The following is a 23,419-nucleotide window of genomic DNA, read 5'->3' as shown; positions in this document are numbered from 1 at the left end:
TAATTTAATTCATAAGGAATATGACACGTCCCCTATTGCTAGTACGCCGATTTATTACCTAAATATTCACATGGATGTCCTGAAAAATTTGAACATTTTAGCTTCAAAAGTTTCTCAGATATACGAATTTTAGTATTTAATTCATATGGGATGTTCCAAGACTCCTAATGAAAGTCCGAAAATTTACAAACAAATATTCAAACACTCATTCATTTTTATACCCTCCATCAGCAGAGATGGGGGTATATTGATTTTCATTGGTCGTAGACTATAGAATATATATTATGGGTCCTTCTTAAATTCTTAGACGATCTAGCCATGTCCGTCCGACTGTCTGTTGAAAGCACGATAGGGTTCGATCGGAAAGAGCTAGAGAGCTAAATTTTCAACATATATTCCTTATATATAAGGTTTTATTGGTATTGTAAATGAGCAATATCGGTCCCGAAAAACAGCTTTAACAGTCATAAAAAATCCCTCTACCAAATTTTATCGGGACCAGTGTATAATTGACCCTACCCCCCATATAAGGCCTCTTTCAGAAAATGTCTTTAACGCTAATTACTGGCTTAAAAAACAGCGATAAAATTCGACAAAAGTAAGTTTCATACAAGTTAAAATGTCTCTACCAAATTTAATGAAATTTAAAACAACTCCGAAAAAAATACACATTCTGATGTAATTTTCACAAAAACTATGCAATATAATTCCATGAAAATCATCATACATTTGTTTTTACATGTCAATAGAATTCATTTCGAGAAAAAATTTTCTGGATCGGTCCATAATCGGACATAGCTCCCATACAAGGTGCTCTCCCGAAAATCACTTAAACGCGCATAACTCATTACTAAATTGAGATATCCATATGTTTGGTACAAGTATTGCATTTATATACAAAAATGTTACTGTGAAATTTTTTTCCGATCGGTCCATAATTGGTCATAGCTCCAATACAAGATTCCCTTCCGAAAATCACTTAAAAGCACATAACTCATTACTAAAAATTGATATCGATACATTTAGCACAAATATTGGTCTTATATACATAAATCATCCTATACAATTTTTTCACGATCGGTCCATATTTGGTCATAGCTCCCATACAAGGTCACCACCAGAAAATCACTTGAATGCACAATATTCATTGCCAAATAATGATATAGATACAGAATTTAGCCAAAATTTTGTCTTTATATACATTAATGTTACTGTGGAATTATTTACGATCGGACCATAATTGGTCATAGCTCCCATACAAGGTCCTCTTACGAAAAACTCTTAAACGCACATTACTCATTACCAAACAAAGCTATTGATACAAAATTTTGCACAAATATTAGTTTTATATACAAAAATTATATTTTAAGATTTTTTCACGATCGCTACAAGCTTCCCTTCCACAAATCACTTAAACACACATTACTTATTACTAAATTACGATATAGATACAAAATGTCATATCTCCCATACTAGGTCCTGCACCGAAAATTTTAATTTCCTTAAATTTTTCACACAAACTATTGTAATTTTCAATAAATCTTGCAATTGTAACAGATTTAAGCTGTTTATAAATCTTGGGGTTTTTCTGTTTAAGACATGAGAAAAATTATTTCTACCAATATTTGATCAATTAAAGAAGTATTAATATAAAAGTAGTTGGTGGGGGGTATTTAAGATTCGGCTCAGCCGAATATAGCACTCTAACTTGTTCAATATCAATTCATCTAAAATTTCCACCCCAGGTACTGAATAGTAGAATAAAAACCTACTTCTGAGCAATAGCTTATTATATCTTATAAGTATAAAATAATATTATTCGACAATACGCTTGTTAAAAAGTTATTTTATCTCGTACGGAAATTATATTTTTTATATTAGGTTAGGTTTCACAGGCTGCGTACTAGCAAGAGTACAACGCCTTATAAGGAAAACCCATACATCTTGCATGGTTTCCAAATTTACAATTTGTTGAAACCTACAATTTAGGTAGTATGTTTTATAAGGAACCATACGAGGCTACAGCACCTTAGCAATTGAGCAAGTGTACTCGTGTGACCAACCGTCTTGAGCTGAATATCGGATACAGTAGTTTTCCGATTTAACGAACCCATATGTTGTCAGGCCTGTTCGTAAAATTGAAAAGTTCGTTATATGCAGTACTAACTAAAACGTGGGTTTTTGGTAGGAAAATAATTAAAAATATGTACATAAAATATTTTTTAAATGTATTTTATAAAAATTAATTCTTTTTTTTTTTTTTTAAATAGCACAAAACACAAAATTCCGAATCTTATATACCCACCTTCAAACCATATTTGTGTCGAATTTAATCGCTGTATTTTAAATTCAGTCATGAGCTTTAAAGTTATTTCTCGAAGTACATCGCTATACTCGTATTTTTAAGCGAGTAATGAGCGTTGAAGAAATTTTCTTAAGGGGGCCTGATATGGAGGGTAAGGTCAATTATGGACCGATTCCCATAAAATTTGTTAGAGATTTCGGTTAGTATAGAACAAGTTTGTATCGAATTTCATCGGCGTACTCGTATTGTTAAGCGAGTATTGAGTTAAAGTCATTATCTGAAGGACGGACATAGCTACATCGAACTAAAATTTAATAAGAACCCAGAATGTGTTACAGTTTTGGGTATAAAAGCACCGCTTAAAACAACGGTATAGTTTTTTGCTACAACTTAGGTTATTTGTTATTTTTGATAAATGTCATTTTATCTTCATTTAAATAATAATATTTTTATGAGTTCGTTAAACAGAGTACAAAAAACAAGTTTTGTTCGTTATTTAAGGTAGTCAATAGGAAAAATTAGCTTGTTCGTTAAATGCGATGTTCGTAGAATTGAATGGTCGTTAAATCGGAAAACTACTGTATATGGTTTTTAATTGCCGTAAACACTACAGAACTGGTCTATATCAACGGTATATTGGGTTTGTCCCGAGTATGGCTTTTGAGCTCATAATTATGTTTAATATACTCGTATCTCGACAAAAAACCCCCTTCAAAAGATGACATTGATGTCCAAAATTCACAGTTAAATTCAGCATAAATACATTTTATGTAAGCGTAAATTCATCCTCCAAATTTTATGAGGATCGGCTCATATGGGTCATCTTAAGTGTAAAAAATTACTTAATGAATAATGTAATTCGATTTAAAAAGAGGCCGAAATGTTTAAAACTTTATGATCCTGCTTATTTTTTAATCAAAACCTATTAAAATTCTCTTATTTAATAGTTTATAATGTATAAATTTAGCGGAAAAAATCCCGAAAATCCCCGGGATTTAATTTTTAAAAATCCCGGTTTTCTGTATTTTCAATTCCCGTTTGGCATCCCTAGTATGTACATACATAGATACAAAATTTGGCTCAAATATTTCTTTTATATACAGAAATATTATTGTAAAAATATTTCAAGATCGGTCCATAATTGGTCAAAGCTCCGAAAATCACTAGAGATATTTAGAACTTTTTGACAACAAATATATATGTATGTATTTATAACAGATTTAACGCTTTATGAACTCTAATACCAATTTTACGGGACCACGATCTCGAAGATGACAATAATTATAAAGCCTAAGCATCATCTTTAAATTGTATATATTTAATTTCTAAAAGTGGGAAAGCTTACGAGCTCCATTCAAACAACGAACATGTGCGAATTAAAAAAATAAAGTTAAGTCGGACATGGTATGATACTCCAATTACGATTATATTTATGAAGGATATTTTGTGTGGGGGTTAGAGTTAGAGAGATTTTTTGACTAGTACATAACATCTCTTTTACATTTTATTTTAAAGTATTTTTATTGATTTGTTAAAAAGTTATTAAAATTACGGCCCCCAGAATTAATCGCCACTTTAGGTGCCACTGTGAATCTGTCCATAACAGGTCATATCTCCCATAAAAGTTCACCTCCCGAAAATCAATTAAACGCATATTAGTAATTACCAGGAAAACCAAAAATATGCTCTAAAAAAAGTAGAGCATATTTTTAAATATGCAGTAAAAAATCTTAAAATTTTAAAAATATGTTCCAAAAATTAAAGTTTTAATTACTTTACAACATTGAAAAGCTGAAGAACTAGTTTAATAGGATTTCGTTTAACGCTTAGTTAACCAATAAATAACAGGAAGCCACATTTGGCAAAATTTCAAGCGACATAGGTTGACACATTACTTCCAATTGTATTCATAGCTTCTAAACTGACATTAATATCGGTGTTGCAATTGAACCCAATAATTATCGTTACTAGTTTTTTAAACGACAAAAATGAATTGGTCTCATGAATCCAAAGTTTTATGGTTTTGTGTCCGATTTAAAATGTAATGCTTTATCAAATAAAATACTATAAAATTGGTTTTCATGATACTAATGTATATTTTTGCAACGTTTCGAAACGGTTGCCGTATCGGTATTTTGACTTATTTCGGTATTGGTATTTTAGCGTTATCGGTATTTTGGCTTATTTCGGTATTGGTATTTTAGCGTTATCGGTATTTTGATACATACAATCATAAGTACGTAAGCTGTACGTAAATAAATTGACTATCTCTCGCAAAATTATTTATTACGACATCAGCTGTTCAAGCATTGAGACATGTTGTCAGTGATGATAGAAGAGGGAAATCATAACTTAGTTGTATAAAAAAGGTACAAACAGTGTTGGCTAACATGATTTGGTAAAGATAACATAAAAATTATTGCCCAAGATATTGCAGTGTACTAAAAAAATCTATTTAGCTGGACAAATTAAATTTTAGCTTGAGACTGGACAAGCCAGCCAAGTCTAGCCAGGCTGGCAACCCCAGGGTAGGGTGAGTTACCGACAATTCGGTAGCAGGATTGGTTTGAAACTTTTGTGTACAGAATTTCATCGCTTTACTATGTATGTATGTATGTATGTATGTATGTATGTATGTATGTATGTATGTATGTATGTATGTATGTATGTATGTATGTATGTATGTATGTATGTATGTATGTATGTATGTATGTATGTATGTATGTATGTATGTATGTATGTATGTATGTATGTATGTATGTATGTATGTATGTATGTATGTATGTATGTATGTATGTATGTATGTATGTATGTATGTATGTATGTATGTATGTATGTATGTATGTATGTATGTATGTATGTATGTATGTATGTATGTATGTATGTATGTATGTATGTATGTATGTATGTATGTATGTATGTATGTATGTATGTATGTATGTATGTATGTATGTATGTATGTATGTATGTATGTATGTATGTATGTATGTATGTATGTATGTATGTATGTATGTATGTATGTATGTATGTATGTATGTATGTATGTATGTATGTATGTATGTATGTATGTATGTATGTATGTATGTATGTATGTATGTATGTATGTATGTATGTATGTATGTATGTATGTATGTATGTATGTATGTATGTATGTATGTATGTATGTATGTATGTATGTATGTATGCATGTATGTATGTATGTATTTATGTATGCGCGTATGTGTGTATGTATGTACATATGTATGTATGTATGGGAAGCAGATATTCGAAATATATCGGAGTTTGAAACTCCTGCTATCTCGAACACTTTTTTAGCTGAATCCAAAATACAACATACACTAAAGTTACTAGCTACTCTATCCAGGATAAGAGTACCACTTTTTTAATTCTTATACAAATTTGTGTTTCAAATGTGTCACAAAGTCCATGGACATTATAACACTTTTGAAAGTGAACGTTATGTCCATAGACAATATGACTCTTTTTGGTGTGACACTGGACATTATGACAATCCACAGTGCGTAAAATTCGCAATCCTGTTTAAAATTGTAATTAACATTTTTTTTATTTTTTGTTACTTATTGTACATTTTATATTTTCATTTAAACAATGAATGAAACACATTTAGTGGAAAACCCCAATTAGAAATGAACATATTTGTCCCAAAAATCTGCTATAAATTTTATTTCATTTGTTGGGTGTCTGTGGGTAACGACGAATATTTATAAAATATTTTCGTTCATTGTTCTTTCCATTTGGGGTCCATTAGCGTTTTTACTTATTTTAGGGCATTTTATTGTGTAGGAATGTTGTTCCAATGTTGAAATGAAAGTTTGTTTATAAAACCGTATGCTAATTAAAATTCCCATGTTGATAACCATTTTAGGCCGTGCATTGTTGAGTTGGGTTCATTAGCTAAAGGTCCACTCATTCCATATGCAAGTGGTGAGAACAACAGGAAACTATAAACCAGCACTGACATCAAACCACCCAGCAGTGAATGTTGAATCCACCTTGGCAAGCGGCCAGTTATATAATGAAACATAACTCCTGCAAAGGAAAGTAAAACATTAATTAAATTAATAGAAAATTGTGTTTAATTCGATAAGAAATAACAACTAAGAATATACTCGGACATGACCGACCACATGACACCCTACACCACATATTTATTAAAATACATTAGGGACCGATCCTAGAATTTCATTAAAATGCACATTGGTGAAATGTGAAATTTTCCAGTTTGTTGCTAAGACATTACGAAAATGTGGACCTTTAACTCCAATAATTCTTTGCAAACACCAAGGATAACAGGATGACATAAACCCATGTCTGATAAGGAAAACGCTCATAAGGTAGCACCCTTTAAAATATTAAATTACTCAAAAAGCGCAAAAATTCGCAATTTGCGGCAAAGTGAAACTAACTCATAACATTTCAGGAACAGTGCTTAGCATTTCGCAAAAAACAATTGCGAATTTGAATATATTGGTGTATTGGTATGGGATGATATCAAAAAATAAATTATATTCACTGTTCCAAAGTTCGAATTTCGCACAGGAAAACTGGTGTTTGAACCATAGTGCTATTCTAGTATTTAATTAATGACGTTCAAGTCATTTTTTGAGAAGGGTTTTGTCAAATAAGCCTCGATAATTACGATAAAATCTGAAGTATTATTTCATGATAGAACTGAACACTACCGTAACTTCAAGCAAAAACGTTGTTAAAACGACATAGGCCCATATTAAAGCTACGGCAGTAACTTCAAATTCTCTCATATTTCTTTTTATTTTCTTTTGTTTTTATTTTTTGTTGCATATTTACATGGTTTTGTTTTTAAAATACCACCTCGAAAGAATTATAGGATACAAGACAACTAGTGAAGTCAATAGCTAATTTATAACTAACTATAACTAATTTATTTTTCACATAATTTCTATAGAAAATTCAAAGTTTATTAGTTTTTAATAATAAACAAATAATTTTTTGTATGAAATTTTAAAAATTGTTATTGTGTTCATCAAGAAATAAAATTATAAATATTGAAATTTGTTTTATATGCCATTCACACCAATTCAAAAACTAATTGGGTTTTGAAAAACTAAATTTCAAAAACCAATACGTTTACACCATGAGTTTTTGAATTTTATTTACCAATACATACGCACATTCACATAATTTTAATAATGTTTTTTAATTAAACTAAATTGAAATTAGTATTATTTTCAAAACAATACGTTGTAAATTTTAAAATATGTATTTTTTCTTTTTGACATTTTCTTTTAAAAAAGCTTTTTAAAAGCTCAGCCAGAGATGGAAGTTTGGATTTTTGTTATTTTTATTGGGTTTTGTTTGGGTTTTTATCATAAACTAGTTGAAAGTAGTTTTTGATTTGTATGGAAAAACCAAAGAAATTTTAGTAGTTTTTCAAACAAAAACCAAATTAAGCTAAAAACTACTAGTTTTTGTTTGGTGTAAATGGCATATTATCAAAATCGGAGAGGGTAAAAATCCAAACTTCCATCTCTGGCTTAGCTTTTAAAAAGCTTTTTTAAAAGAAAATGTCAAAAAGAAAAAATACATATTTTAAAATTTACAACGTATTGTTTTGAAAACAATACTAATTTCAATATAGTTTAATTAAAAAACATTATTAAAATCATTTCTAAAATAAAAAAGTGCATATTGTGGGAAAAATTATGTGAATGTGCGTATGTATTGGTAAGTAAAATTCAAAAACTCATGGTGTAAACGTATTGGTTTTTGAAATTTAGTTTTTCAAAACCCAATTAGTTTTTGAATTGGTGTGAATGGCATATAAAATCCTGTTAGAAAAGTTTTAAAATGCCATTAAATAATTTTTATACTAAAAAAAAAATTGATAATAATTATTTCGGGGCTGTGAACTTCAAATCTATGTTGCTATTAAAAATATCTATGTACAACAACATTGAAGTTATTACGAAATATTTTCCAAAAATGCTTACCGCTTGGAAACCCTAATAAGTATCAATCATTGTATATAAAAATTTGTAAGTATTTATCTGCAACATCATTATTACATTTTGTGTGTTAACATCAACAGCTTTACATAAACTACCTAAATTTAGTTAAAATAATTTAAAAGCCTTCAAGTAAAATTCATATTTTTTCTTACAGATGCAAAGGTCAGAGTAATGTAAGAGGAAGTCAAACGATACCTTAAGACATGTTAAATTGAAATTTTAATATTTATTATTATACATATTTTATATATTATACATATTTTTTCTTTTTTCTATTATTCCTCCTTTCTCCAAATCGACGTTGGTGTCATAAACGGAGTTGTGAGTAATAATAATCTTATATGAAGAATGGTGTGTATAAGATGTTAGAATAAAATATATTAAATGAATTTTGTATAATTGGCAATTTCTCTTATTTGGGCATAATGCAATATTTACATTTCGAGGAAATTTAATGATTAAATTGTAAAATATAAATATTACCTGATAACATCGAATTAAATATTAAAGCAGGGAAGTAGTGATGAAAATACAAAACACGGCCCATGGCCCAAAATGGCAAGTAGTGTATAATCCATCCAAAAAATAACCAAATTGCCGCTTCCAGCGTCATGGAATTAATCGATGATTCTGAAAAAGAAATGCATGAGGTAATTCTTTGTACAAATAATTCTTAAACGATGCGTATTATTGTGCAGAACACGGAATGGGCTGAATAGGAAATTTAAATGAAATTTACCAGACATACATATGTATATTGTCACCATATATAAATTTTGTTCGATAGTTCATAGCAATGAACACCAAGAAATGAAACTGTGACGTTTTTTATAACAATGACGTTACGCTCTTCTCACGGACGTGTTCTGTGTAACTCCAACTCTCTCTTATAGAAAATATTAAAAGAAATATTTTAAATTTAAAGGTTGCCTTTCTTGATATAGAAGGCGCTTTTAATAACGTCAATCCTGCATCTATCTGCCAATCTCTATCTCGGGCTGGGTTTGGTAGGTCCGTTGTGGGATTTGTCGAGAATCTTCTCTCAAATAGGATCATTGAATCCTCCTTAGGAGATACAGTAATCTCTAGAAAAGCTTTAAGAGGTACTCCACAAGGGGGAGTACTATCACCACTCTTATGGAACATGGCCATAAATGATATTCTGGTAAAACTAGACTCTCTTGGCTATAAAACAGTCGCCTATGCTGATGATGTCGCGGTTGCGGTATCAGGCGATCACCTTGAAACTATATCCCAAAGGCTAGAACAAGCACTAAAGATCATTAGCTCGTGGAGTGTCGAATGTGGTCTTAGTGTAAATCCTAGTAAAACGCAACTTGTGCTATTCTCTAGCAAATACAAGATTCCTTTATTTCCGCTTCCTTGCCTTAACGGCGAAGTATTAAAACTCTCGGACAGCGCTAAATATCTGGGCGTTATCCTAGATAAGAAACTATCTTGGAGTACAAACGTACTCTCTAGGGCATCTAAAGCCATCACGGCACTATATGTTTGTAGGAAGGCCATAGGAACATGCTGGGGCATAAATCCAATGAATGTTCACTGGCTCTTTGAGGCAGTTATTAAACCTATTATGCTATATAGGGTTGTTGTCTGGTGGCAGGCGCTTGAAAAGGCTTCACTCAGACAACAACTGGAAAAAGTAATGAGATCAACTGCGCTTCTTATCACAGACGCTCTCAGAACAACTCCTTCGAAGGCGCTGTTCACTATGCTCAACTGGCTCTCGGTCGATCTCCTTGCAAGGAAATTGGCTATGTCAACTGCGGCCAGATTGAGTGTAACTGGCAAATGGAAACAATGCTCCATAGGCCATGCTAGGATCATAGATCTTATACCGGATAATCAGTACATTGTTGATTATTGTATTCCAGTACCGTCTCTAGTGAGAAAGTTCCAATATCATATCTCTTCGGAGTCTGAGGAATATCTCCTTCCGCCAAATAATTGCTTCCGAGTGTATACAGACGGATCCAAGACGACGAAAGGAGTTGGTGGTGGCATTTTCATTGAGGAATTTGGAACAAAAATCTCCTTCCGACTTAATGATGAATGTAGTATCCTTCAGGCTGAAATATCGGCGATAAGGAGGGCGGTAAATTGGCTAAGGTACTATCGGATATCTAATAGGGATATCAGAATTTATACTGATAGTCAAGCTGCTATTAAATCCCTAACTGGTGTGTTCTCCACATCCAAAATTGTCCATGAATGCCGGACGTCTCTCAATGAGATGGCGAGACATTCGAACATCACCCTAATTTGGGTAAAGGGACATGGGAATTCGTATGGCAACGGTATTGCTGACACATTGGCAAGAGCTGGCACTATGCTTAGCAGAATGGATATAGATCAGTTCTGCGGTATACCACTACTTGCAGTTAAGAGGCAAATCAGTGAAAAATGCCTCTGCATCGCTCGCGACAAACGGTCGCGTGAACACAAGTGCTCAACATGTAGAGTACTGTGGCCACAAATGGATCCTCAAAGGTCTAAATATCTTCTTGGTCTCCAAAGACCGCAGTTAAGTAGGCTGATATCGATAATCACTGGCCACTGTAAATTTGGGAACCATGCCAGACGCATTGGTCTCCCGTTCAACGATTACTGTAGGAGTTGTCAAAACGAGGATGAAGAAGAGACTATTACTCATCTTCTCTGCGATTGTCCTGCTTTGGCGGAGGCCCGTTTTCAGACGCTTGGATCGACCTATTTTGGTGATCTAACCGAATTGTCAAACATTCAATTAGAACGTCTTCTAGAGTTCATTAATTTGTCAAAATGGGTGTGAATCCTATTACTCACACTACTCATCCACGGCAGCTGCCCTGGCTTTCTCATTTCTCATCATCTCCTTCTCTTTGCAACTGTCTCTGTTCTTTCACTCTCCTCTATCTCTCCCTCTCTTCTCTTTTCTTCTTCTTACAGGTATTTTTACAAAGGGATCAACATGGACCCAAGTAAAGCCGAAATTGGCTACCTGTGTAAACCTAAAAACCTTTAAATGTAATAATTTTTTTCTCAATATTTTCAAATCCAACTTTTTGCAACTATGTTGGCTTGAGAATTCTACTAATACATTCATAGAGTTAAGTACCGACTGACAGTAGACTTCTACTACTTCTTGATATTCAGTGGCACTGAATGTGTAATCAATTATAATTATTTGTAATTGAGGTTTTGCTAACTACAATGTAATTTGTTTCCTCTCAAAGACATTTCAAGTAATTTTAAAATTGTTTATCATTGTATATCATTCAAAAAAAAAAAAAAAAACTAAAAGAGGACCTATATATTTTTTCCATACAATAAGGGCCTGTTCCTCTAAACACTAACGAATTTTTCTTTCTTATTGTTTATTGTTTTCAATGTACATACATATTTATGTGCATAAATATACGAAAAAAAATTCGTTCCAATTTATAGAAACAGGCAGTAAATTAAAGTGACTGTATTTAACATATACATACTTGGATTAGCCTTTAATTCGCATCCACCATCAATATTCTTAGTTTTGATAGTCATTAATTGTAAATATCGAATGCCATCTTCGCGTCTCTGTTTAATGGCATTGAAAACAAACACTATTACAAATAATGTCAGGAATACTAGATTGCTCCACCAAATGATTGGATTTCCCAATAAATAAATTCGATACGAACTGCCGGAAAAAAATTGTCCCTATTAACAGAAGAATAAAAAATATATAGAGAGCTATATTATATGTATGTACATATATAATGCATTCATCTCATGAATTATTTGAATATATTAAAATTATTACTTACTCGATAATTAATAGGCCATTGCCAGGGACGACTTGTAATCTCGCCTTCTTTTGGTTTAAGTCCAGCGTTGCCTTGAAACATGACGGCATGTGATTCCATAAATCTTGCTAAAAATCCAGGAGCATAAACACTGAAGCTAACGCTAGACACTTGAAATAAATTAACAATCAGTAATATTGTATCATAAATTTTTAAATTAATCGTTGTTTGCTAATTCATCGAAAAGTTTAATTCGAATATTTAATTTATAACGATGAATAACTTTTTAAGAAAATAAATAAAGCAAAACCTTAGTACTGAAAAACATTTATCATCCTGATATAAGAAAAAATAAAAAAAAAACAGTTTAAGTCAGACATACGCGAAGAGCCACCGTAAGAGATCTCTGGCTTTTCCTCATTCACACGTACGTACGTCATTCTTGTAGTTTTGAAGTTTTTTGATTGAGATACACACAGAGAAATCTCTGATGTTAAATTCCTGATAATTTCCTGTTTGCCGAATGTTATTTTTTCTAAGTGAATGAGTTAAATAATAAAAATTTGAAAAAAAGTTTAATCATCGACACAAACTCCTAAACAAATGTAATATCCGCTACTATGTTATTTCCTGACATATAAGCCGATTTCCGTCAATGTCCTGATAATATTTTCATTTAATTGACATTTAGAGCACTCCATATGAGTGCAAAACATCATGGAGGATATTTTTATGCACATAACAATCCATCATTTGTTAAATTTTGTAAAATCTTCCATTATTTATTTAGTTTTAACTGCACGAAGCATATATTAAGTTTCACCACATATCTTAAATTGCAAATAAATGCATTTCCGACGGCAATGATCAAAAATAATAGTTTATGCTTTAGTTTTTTCTAACATATATTCATACAAAATTCAAAATGTAACGCTTTTTTGTCATTTCATATAGAGTACACTGTAAAGTAGTACACTATACAACACTAGAAAATGTTACAAACTTTTCTTTCAGTGCAAAGAATGCAAAAACAAAAACTGAAGTGGTGTTAGTAAGGCAAGAAAATTTTACGCTCTGCCGATGTAGGGTTTAAGTTCAGACGTACTTTTAGGTTCTCAGCTATTTTTCTCTATCACCTCTAAAATTTTCAAAATGATAAGTTATTTTGCATTTTAGATGAAGATACTATATACTGAACTGTAGTAATTTTTTCTGTATGAAACATATTCAAACAAGTTAGAGTCCTATATTCGGCTGAGCCGAATCATAAATACCCTCCACCAGCTACTTTTATATTAATACTTTTTTAATTGATTAAATATTTGTAGAAATAAGTTTTCTCATGTCTTAAATGGAAAAACCCCAAAATTTAAACAGCTTAAATCTGTTACAATTCCAAAATTTATTGAACATTACAAACCCCATTTTCTTTTATATTTTTATAGCGCCCTAAGATATGCTTTAACGATATTTAATAATGTGCATGTATGCATGTGTGTGAAAGATTTAACCCAATAAGCAAAAACCTTTGAAATGATGTAAATGTGTATTTGAAAACCTATTCAAATTTCATACATAGCCTTTGAGAACAAATTTGAAAATTTTTGTTTTCAAATGGAAAATTATGGCCTTCTCAAACAAAAAGGCAGTTAGAAATCAAACGTATTTTTCAAATGTATTTCAAATTTAAAAAAAGGCTAGAGGTAAGCTTGAAACTAAAAAAATTTTCAAACGTATTTCAAGTATTCTTTATTATTATTTTCATACCTATTTCAAACCCTAATTATAATAAAATAAAACATTCATACATTTATTTTAGCATATTTTTCTTTTATATCTCCGATTATTTCTCCTATATTTAACGTTTTTTCGCTCCCTTGCTGTAGAAAAAATGTTCTGTTTTTATTTTTCTAAAATAATTTATTTTTTGAAAGAAACTTTTCTAAGTTCAATTAAAACAAAACTTTGAAAATTTTATAAATATCACACATTATATTTTTTTAAGCGTTTTTTTAAATTATCATGTTTATTTCAAAGGCTAAACTTTAAAATTTGAAAACAATTTGGAAAATACATTATTTAGTTAAGAAAATTTTCAAAAATATTCACAGGTTTGAATCGATGTTTATTGGGAAGGATTTTCAAAATACATATATATAATTTTGTTTTACACAAATTGATAATGCAACTAGTTAAATACGGTTAAAGTGCTTTTAGGGGCAGGACCTAGTATGGGAGATATGACCAATAATAGACCGATCGTAAAAAATTCTTCAAGCAAAATTTCTGTACATAAAAGCTATATTTCAGTCAAATTTTGTATCTACATATATCGTAATTTAGTAATAACCGATCGTGAAAAAATCTTGAAATAGAATTTTTGTATACCAAACTAATATTTGTGCCAAATTTTGTATCAATAGCTTTATTTGGTAATGAGTAATAGGCGTTTAAGAGATTTTCGTAAAAGGACCTTGTACAAGCTATGACCAATTATATATATAAAGACAAAATTTCAAAATCTGTATCTATGTATATCATTATTTGGTAATGAATATTGTGCATTTAAGTGATTTTCTGGAGGGGACCTAGTATGAGAGCTATGACCAAATATGGACCGATCGTAAAACAATTTTATCACTTAAACGCACATAAAATGAGTTATGTGCGTTTAAGTGATTTTCGGGAGGGAACCTTGCATGGGAGCTATGACCAAGGATGGACCGATCGGAAAAAAAATTAACAGTAATATTTCTGTATGTGAGAGCAATACTTGTACCAAACTTTATATGGATAATTTAATTTAATAATTGGTCATAGCTCCCATACAGGGTCCCCTCCCGAAAATCACTTAAACGCACATAACTCATTTTATGTGCGTTTAAGTGATTTTCGAGAGGGGACCCTGTATGGGAGCTATGACCAATTATGGACCGATCGGAAAACAACTTCATAGTAATATTTCTGTGCATATGAGCAATACTTATTCCAAATTTTATATGGATATCTTAATTTAGTAATGAGTTATGCGCGTTTAAGTGATTTTCGGGTAGGGTCCTTTTATGGGAGCTATGACCAATTATGGACCGATCGGAAAAAAATTTCATAGTAATATTTCTGTATGTGAGAGCAATACTTGTACCAAATTTTATATGGATATCATAATTTAGTAATGAGTTATCTGCATTTAAGTTATTTTCGGGAGGGGACCATGTATGGGAGCTATGACCAATTAAGGACCGATCGGAAAAAAACCTTCACAGTAATATTTCTGTGCATATGAGCAATACTTATTCCAAATTTTATATGGATATCTTAATTTAGTAATGAGTTATGTGCGTTTAAGTGATTTTCGGGAGGGGACCTTGTATGTTAGCTATGTCCAATTATGGACCCATCCAGAAAATTTTTTCTCTCAATGAATTCTATTGACATAAGATTTTAAGTTGTAAAATTAAAATCTTAAAAATGAACACTAAGAAGTGAAACGCTGTCAAAAAGTACCTAAGTCTACTGTCAGTCGGTACCTAACTCTAAGAATGTATTAGTAGAATTCTCAAGTCAAGTCAAAAATCGGATTTAAAAATATTGAAAAAAATTATTACATTTAAATTTATATTTTAAAAGATTTCTTTAAATATTTTGCAACATAATTTATCTATAAACATTATATATGAATACATCTTTGCTTTTTAATCTGCAATATTGAAATAATAAATAAATTATTTGAATTATTTTTTCTTGTACCATACGAAAATTTACAACATTGTTTTTTTTAAGTTTTAATTTTAACAACAAAAATTAAATCTTTTCGGGCTACTAAATATATTTAAAGTGTGCAAAAAAATAATAAAATATAACGTTAAGTGATGAATAATATATTCAAGTGGTATAAGCCACGAATTTTCGCGACAAAGTTTTGAAGTTTGGAGAGAGAGTAAGATTCTTACATATGTGTTGGAGTTACACAGAACTCGTCTGTGAGAAGAGCGTAACGTTATTGTTGTAAAAAAAATGACAGCGTTTCACTTCTTAGTGTTCAGTGATATCAGCATTCTGACAGAAGTTATTAACAAAAAACTCATTTTCCGGGAATATGTACTTTTGTATGGGAGGTATATGAAATTATGGACCGATTCTGGCAATTTTCAGCAGGAATCAAGATCTTGTGTAGAAACGAATGTATCAGCATGTACATCAGAATGTATAACTTTTCCCGATGTGAACCGATTTTGCTCATTTTCAATACCAATTTGTACCGGATAATAATGAATATTTTTGCTGAATTTCGTTAATTTCCATTGCACAGACATAAAGACGGACGTACAGACGGACATAGCTAAATCGACTCAGAATTTCATAAGGACCCAGAATATATATACTTTGTTGGGTCTCAGATGAATATTTCTTGGTGTTACACACGGAATTACAAATTTATATATACCCTCTATCACCACTGATGGTGGTGGAGAGTATAAAAATAGTTTGGCATTTAATTTTTTAAAATTTATATGCCCCTTATAACTAAATAAAATCATAAGTACACTAACAAAAATTTTCCCCCGCGATAAGCTCAAAATAACGGTATTTTTGACACCCAATTCGAAAAGATTGCAGCAATTTTTTTTTGAACAAGTAGAAAACTGAGGACCTTTTCAAAAAAAATGCTTTTTTATTTTTCTCGTATTAAGTACTTTGAAACACATCGTTTTAGAGGTATTCCTCCTAAAAAGTGGTCCACGGGACACTCTAATGTACATATGTCTTAAAAATTTGCGATTGCGTTTGTAATATCCACGATATAATTTTCCAACCCTATAAAAAATATACAGTGTCTCTTCAGGTGTACTTTGAAAAGAAATATAATTAAATTTTTTGTATGTAAAAGGAACAATTAAATTTTTTATATTATCCAGGGAGTCCTAAGATTTAATATCACACTATCTAAAATTTGGAAAAATTACATTTACTTACAATAATTTACCTTTTTTTAAGAAAATTCCCTAAAAAGTATTCGAATTTTTCCTGTATTTCACATTTTATCATGTTATACGAAACATACAAATTAGAATCAAATGTTTTTTTTGCTTAAAATTGTCTAAAGAGGTTACTATTTACCGAAGAAATATATTTTTGGGCCATTTGAAATTTTGGGGCGATTGTACCATCTTTAAAGTGGCGGTTTTGACCTTATTTGCATTTTTTTCCTTTTTTCCAGAGATTAAACTAAAATTTAATATTGGGATTTAATAAACCTCTTGAGGTATCTAAAAATAATATTTTTGTTGTAAGGATCTGTACTTAAACGTTCCATGATGTATTCTTGTGAACATTCTTCTGTTTCTAATGGAATTATTATGACGAGATTAATTGTTTTTCAAATGGCCGTGAAAATATTTCACTGTGTGAATTTTTTGTGCTAACTTTTTTAGTTTTTGTGATAGAAAAAATATTGGTCAGTGATAGAACGTCAATAATAGTGAATAATAAGACATAATAATTTTTTTGATAATATAATCTGAAGCCCGAAAAAATTGAAATTAAACCCCAGAACTGCCCGTGGGACACATTTGCCAAATATATGTAATGCTTGTGATGTAGAAAAAAATTTGGTTAAAATATAGAAAAAATCTGTAATAATTTGTTTTAATTTTTTTTTTGTTAAGTTATGTGAAATAAACAATAAATATCTGGTTTATTATACTTTGTTTAATGAAACAAAATATATAACACCGAAATAAGTTACTATTTTTTAAATTTTTTGGTTTATTTTACTAATGACAAATCTGCCTCATCATCTTGGCGTATTTACCCCATGGATGTGGTAAATGAGTCAGTTCAGAAAAGTAAAAAAAAATATCTACATTAGGATGACTTAGGTAAGATTGAAAGGGATAAAACTAAAGCCAACATATCTATGTATCCGAACCAAGAAAAAAAGTTAAGAATATGTATTAATTAATTTCAATTTGAGGCCGCATCAAAAAAAGTGGCTATGGTTCTTGGAAGTGATATTATTCCGGAAATAAAATTTCTGACTAACACTGATTGGAAAATTCTTAGGAATTATGTCCAGGAAACTGAGTTTCTGAACATTGAAAAATAATATATTCAGTGAATTTTTTTTTTTGTGAAAAGGAGCGCACAACAGGACCGAAAGTGGCCTAGATGTATTTGATGTACTATACATCCTCCTATCAACCTAACCTAATTTTTTATTTATTTTGCATATATTTCTTGGTTTCTATTCATAGCATACCTAAATTCGAATACTTATGCGAGACACTGTACGTATATTCTTTATATCCATTATGAAAATACGACTAAAAAATACGTCAATTTTAAAACCCATAAAAAGCTAAAATAATACGACTCTCGAACCCACTAAATATCATTTTCTATAGCTTGAGACCCGTTTAAAAAATGTATATATTTCTTTTCACAAATTATACTGAGGTCAGGATTTTCAATCGCTGGTAGGGAACTATGGATTGAGAGGATTCACATGAATTTCTTAAACAGGCTGTTCGGGGCACTCTAATGTATAAGTTCATTGTTTTATTTCGTATTAATTAGTTTTTATTGAAAACCCCGTTATATGAAATAGAACAATTAATATTATTTTAAAGATTCTTTACTCACAGTTCTTATGTTTGTTGTCTTCAATATTCCAATTGGAATTTTTATCTCGAACATTCAGATTGCATGAAACTTCCTGTTGTTCAAAACCCCATTTGGGCAGTTGTTTTCCACTTGATGTCAAACTGCAGCTTTGTAAGTAGTGGATCAATTTAAACTTTGTTGTAACAGTTTTCACAGTATCATTACTTTTACCTCCAACAATTAACAGTTTCCAAATGTCATTAGCATCTCCAATACCTTGCTAGATTTATTTGAATATTAATTGTTATATAAATGATACACATAGTACAAAAACATATAAAAACTTACTTCACCGTAACCAGTAACTTGTAAATGTTTTTTAGTCACCGGCGCTGGTTCGTTATGAGAATGAAGATTTCGGTGAGTAGACACATGTTCCAAACGAATAAGGTCTCCATGTTTCACTATTTGAGTACCTTCGAAGGTTTCTTTATTATATGGTTTTATTAGCCACTTGTTGTTGTCGTCTTTGTGGGTGTAAGTAGTAATCTTCATGAAAACGTAAAACATTTAAACAAAAACATACATATACAGTTACTTTTTGCAATAATTTTACCTTTTTTAAGTTTTTAAAATCTTTTTGTTTATACTAGCATATTCAACAACTTACTTTTTAATAGTATCATTGTTGGATATACCGTTTATATGTATTTGTATGCATTTAATTTAATATTAAAGTTTTAAATTGAACCAAAATTAATATTGTAGATCTTACCTGTTGCTGTTTAGCTCCAAACCCTTTTGGATACAAATGAAAATGTGAATGCAAGTAACCTCCGCCAGTTTTATGATTTTTAATTGTCACTATCGATCCATACGCAACTTCACGGGGCATACTGGCATTATATAGCGAATTTCCAATGAGATGTGATTGAAAAGCCGAACTATAAAAACCATCCCCATTGCCACTGCGATTTAATACTTGTAAATGTATGTAGAAGAATGTCATGTAGAGCAGTAATGGCCACACAATAAGTGTCACGGCTCGACACACCAATTGCTTAATAGTTTCAAACTGCAAAAAAAAAATAAATAAATAAATAAAAGACACTGCTTGCTGCTTCGTTGATTGTTCAAATTACTTACAATGGGTTTTTGTAAATCACCCAGAATTAGCCAGAGTTCATTAGCCGTGTGTAGACCTACAAGTAGAACTACAAAAAGTCCTACAAATTTAACACTTATTGTACATGACAACATCGTGCCTGTAAAAAAGAGCCACATCCACCATTGCCATGTATAGGAGAGTCCATTATGCGTTGTCTTCGATACTTTAACCATTCCCCAAACCGATGCAGTCATGAAGAATAGTAAAATGGGATCCAATAGTATATACTGATTTAGAGTGAGCAGGCCAACGTCTGAAATCATAAATTTTTTGATAGTATTATAAATAATATAGCTGTAGAACTTTGTGTAACAATTAATAAAACTCACCAAATATTAAATAACCTGCTGCGACAATAGCCGCTTCTACTGATCGTGTTAAATCGTGTACAGTATCGAAAGCCATAGGCATAATCAAAGCTCCCAGTGTAGTGCAGAACTTGAAAGAAAAAAATATATATTTATTGTATGTACATTATGACTTTTTGCAAATATCAAAGCAAGGCGTTTAAGTTTTGTATAAATATTACTTTTTCTATGTGAGAAAAATAAATATTTTTGATAACATTTTTGCATTTGTATTACACTATTTTAAAGAGAACATTCTTCTTTAAACCCCAGTTAAGAAATTTTTAACAAATCGCGATAACATTGCATGTTATAGATAATAGTATAGGTTTATATGAAAATTATTAAAATAATTTTAGTAAAAATAATGAACAAAAGCATTTTAGAAATTGCGTTCGGTGCGGGAAGTTTTTTAACCGAATTGACTTAAAAAATATCCTTTTATTATCAGGACAGTATTGGCTATAAAGCTTGCCTCCCAAAAAAAGTAATCACACTAATGAACATATATGAGCAATTATCAAAGGTTTTTTTTAATTTTAGAGTTAAAAAGAATCAAAAAAATTTGATGCCACATTCAAAATATTTTGTGTGAATATAATCATGAGGATCCGCCTATATTTAAAAGTCAACGATACGCCCATATTTCGGCCAATAAAAGGAAATATATATGAAAATCACTCAATCGTCAATAAATTGCATAAATATATAGGATTTAAAGTCAAATCCGACATTACATTATTAATAAATTAATTTTTACATGAAATGTATAAAATCTTCAAAAAAATCAATTGCATTTTAATTTTCTTCAAAAAGCTAGATTTTTTTAGGTTTTTCATTAATCGCAGATGATTTTCATATACATATGTATATTATTTATAATAGGTGATGCTATATAACATCCAAAGGATTAGCCTGGGCTCTTGAAATTTAATGTAGAAAAAATCCGCATTTTGAAGTGCTAGAAAATGTTAATTAATTTCGTATATATCTTCTTTTGAAAAATATATAACACATAATTGAACTTTAATGAAAAGTATAAAAAATCACATTCAACTTTGAGCTTCAAAATACTTTTCAATATCTAATATTCAAACTTTATTTTCTTGTACTTATAATTGATGCGTTAAAACAAAAAAACTTTTTATATATTAGTGTAGTACGTTATCTCAGCTTTCGGAAATATAATAATCTAAACTTTGCAAAAATCACTGTCGATAAGAAAATTAATAAAATCTTCCATTGTGCGATGGGCCAATTATGGACCAATCCGATCCTAAAATTTTTTCATGTCGAGTTTTATCACTATATTAGTATTTTTTAAACAGTTATACGGAGCTATACAAAAAGTGAACCAATATTGTCTGTCCATTGTCCATGTCAGGTCGAACCCTATCATGCTTTTAATAGACCGACGGACATGGTGGATATAATAAAACACAGCTTAAAACAAGAGTATATTTTTTACTACACCTATGTAGATATAGAGCATTTTTTGTTAAATTCCATTTTATATTCATTGAAATAATAATATTTTTATTAGTTCGTTAAACAATGTGCAAAAAATAATTTTTGTTCGTTATTAAAGGTACACAAACAGGAAAAATTTAAACGTGATGTTCATAGAAATATATGAATGATTGTTAAATCGAAAAACTACTGCAACTTTTTGGTCGGAGCAATGACGATATGTATGTATGTATGTATGTTTCATTTTATTTGTCAAGTGAAATTGAACCTAAATTCAAGATGTACATTAATTATTGAAATTTTGGTTGAAATTAAAACCATTTTAAAACTCATAGTTTTTTTGTATACATCACATCAGTACAGATTTCCATCATTCTACATCAATGATTAAATTATTTTTCATACAATTTATAGTTTCACAATGAACTTTTATTTTTTTTTTTAATTTACTCACATAGCGCATGCCTTCATAGTGTGTTCCATTATACTTATCACCGGGCTTTTCAAACGGATAAGTTCCATTATAGCCAGTCAAATAGCCCGATAAACCGATTAACATCTAGAATGGTATTAATTCACATACATATATTTAAAACAAATTATTTCGCTGTAGTAAATAGAGGAGTACATATAAGATTATTATACGTACCTTCCCCAATGGTGGATGCACATCAAAGAAAAATGTACGATTAATATACCAACTGCCCATTTTTCCAAAGTGAGTTTCATCCCAACTATAAACATAAAGTTAATTTCAGAAATATTTTTTTTTATTTATAAAATAACAACTTACCATACATGGTCTGGCTCAGTTACTTTATAATATCGGGTAGCAATGGTTAAAAGTAAAACCGTAGCAAAAATAATCCACCAATTTCTACGAAAACATTGAAAAATAATTTCAATTAGATAAACACACATATTTTGAAAACTATGTAATTATTAATTGCATATAAACATTTGTTTGCTATTTTGTGCCTTAAAAATAAATTGATCATACATTGTTTGTGTCTTAAGTCTTTTGTTTTCATTGTTTTTTCACTTTAATAACTTACAATTTTTCATTATTGTACTGCAATAGAAATATTTTACCCTCGTTTTTTGAGGTTTTCTCAACAATTTGTTTCATTTTTTCACTTTTTATATTAATTTTCTTCTTACAATTAAAAAAATAAATATTTAAATACTTTCAGACTTTCTTCATGTTTCTTGTTGGACAACTTTTATTTAAATAAGAAAACGACTGACTGACTAACTGCCACGATTACACTAAAATTTCTTATATGAAAATATTTTTGTTGAAGGCATTTCTTCATGGGTTTTGTTATGATATAAAAAAATAACAATTTTTTTTAAGAAAAAAACTCGAAAAGAAGAGTAAAAGAGAGAATAATAATAACGAAACAACAAGAAAACTTCTTATAAGAGCGTTAAAAAAAGAAAACAAAACGATCATTCTCCACGACCAGGTAAACAAACTAAATATGTAGGTTTATGTGCATATGTTCTTATACATTATCTATGTATAGTGCTGCCAACACAATTCATACAAAACAAATTGTACGAAACTTGAAAACAACACGCTTATTTGATTATGTAATTCCTACTGGTATTTGTATGCCACTTGATTACTTCACTGTCGTAAAGGTTTGAAACGAAATATGTTGAAATGAAAATACATATTTAAGTGCCTATACTAGTGTTTTTCACGGGAATTACGCAGAATTTTC

General features: G+C 30.4%; 1 protein-coding gene across 1 annotated transcript; it reads right to left on the bottom strand.

Moving 5' to 3' along the window:
* Positions 1-5,865: 5,865 nt before the first annotated feature.
* Positions 5,866-22,960, bottom strand: LOC119604785 (protein O-mannosyl-transferase 2). The gene is made up of 13 exons (XM_037957623.1): positions 22,745-22,960; positions 22,483-22,566; positions 22,339-22,423; positions 22,144-22,248; positions 20,202-20,310; positions 19,851-20,125; positions 19,480-19,779; positions 19,053-19,253; positions 18,744-18,984; positions 12,123-12,271; positions 11,805-12,015; positions 8,797-8,943; positions 5,866-6,355 (listed from the first exon to the last, which is right to left on the bottom strand). The coding sequence occupies exons 1-13, from the start codon at positions 22,816-22,818 to the stop codon at positions 6,162-6,164; spliced, it is 2,175 nt and encodes a 724-aa protein (XP_037813551.1). The 5' UTR covers positions 22,819-22,960; the 3' UTR covers positions 5,866-6,161.
* Positions 22,961-23,419: the final 459 nt, after the last annotated feature.

This window comes from Lucilia sericata, unplaced genomic scaffold (genome assembly GCF_015586225.1).
Source record: "Lucilia sericata isolate MDLA Ls3-8-SP2 unplaced genomic scaffold, ASM1558622v1 Contig000431F_arrow, whole genome shotgun sequence".
NCBI classification, from domain to species: Eukaryota; Metazoa; Arthropoda; class Insecta; order Diptera; family Calliphoridae; genus Lucilia; species Lucilia sericata.
This window is presented reverse-complemented; position numbering and strand designations above follow the sequence as displayed.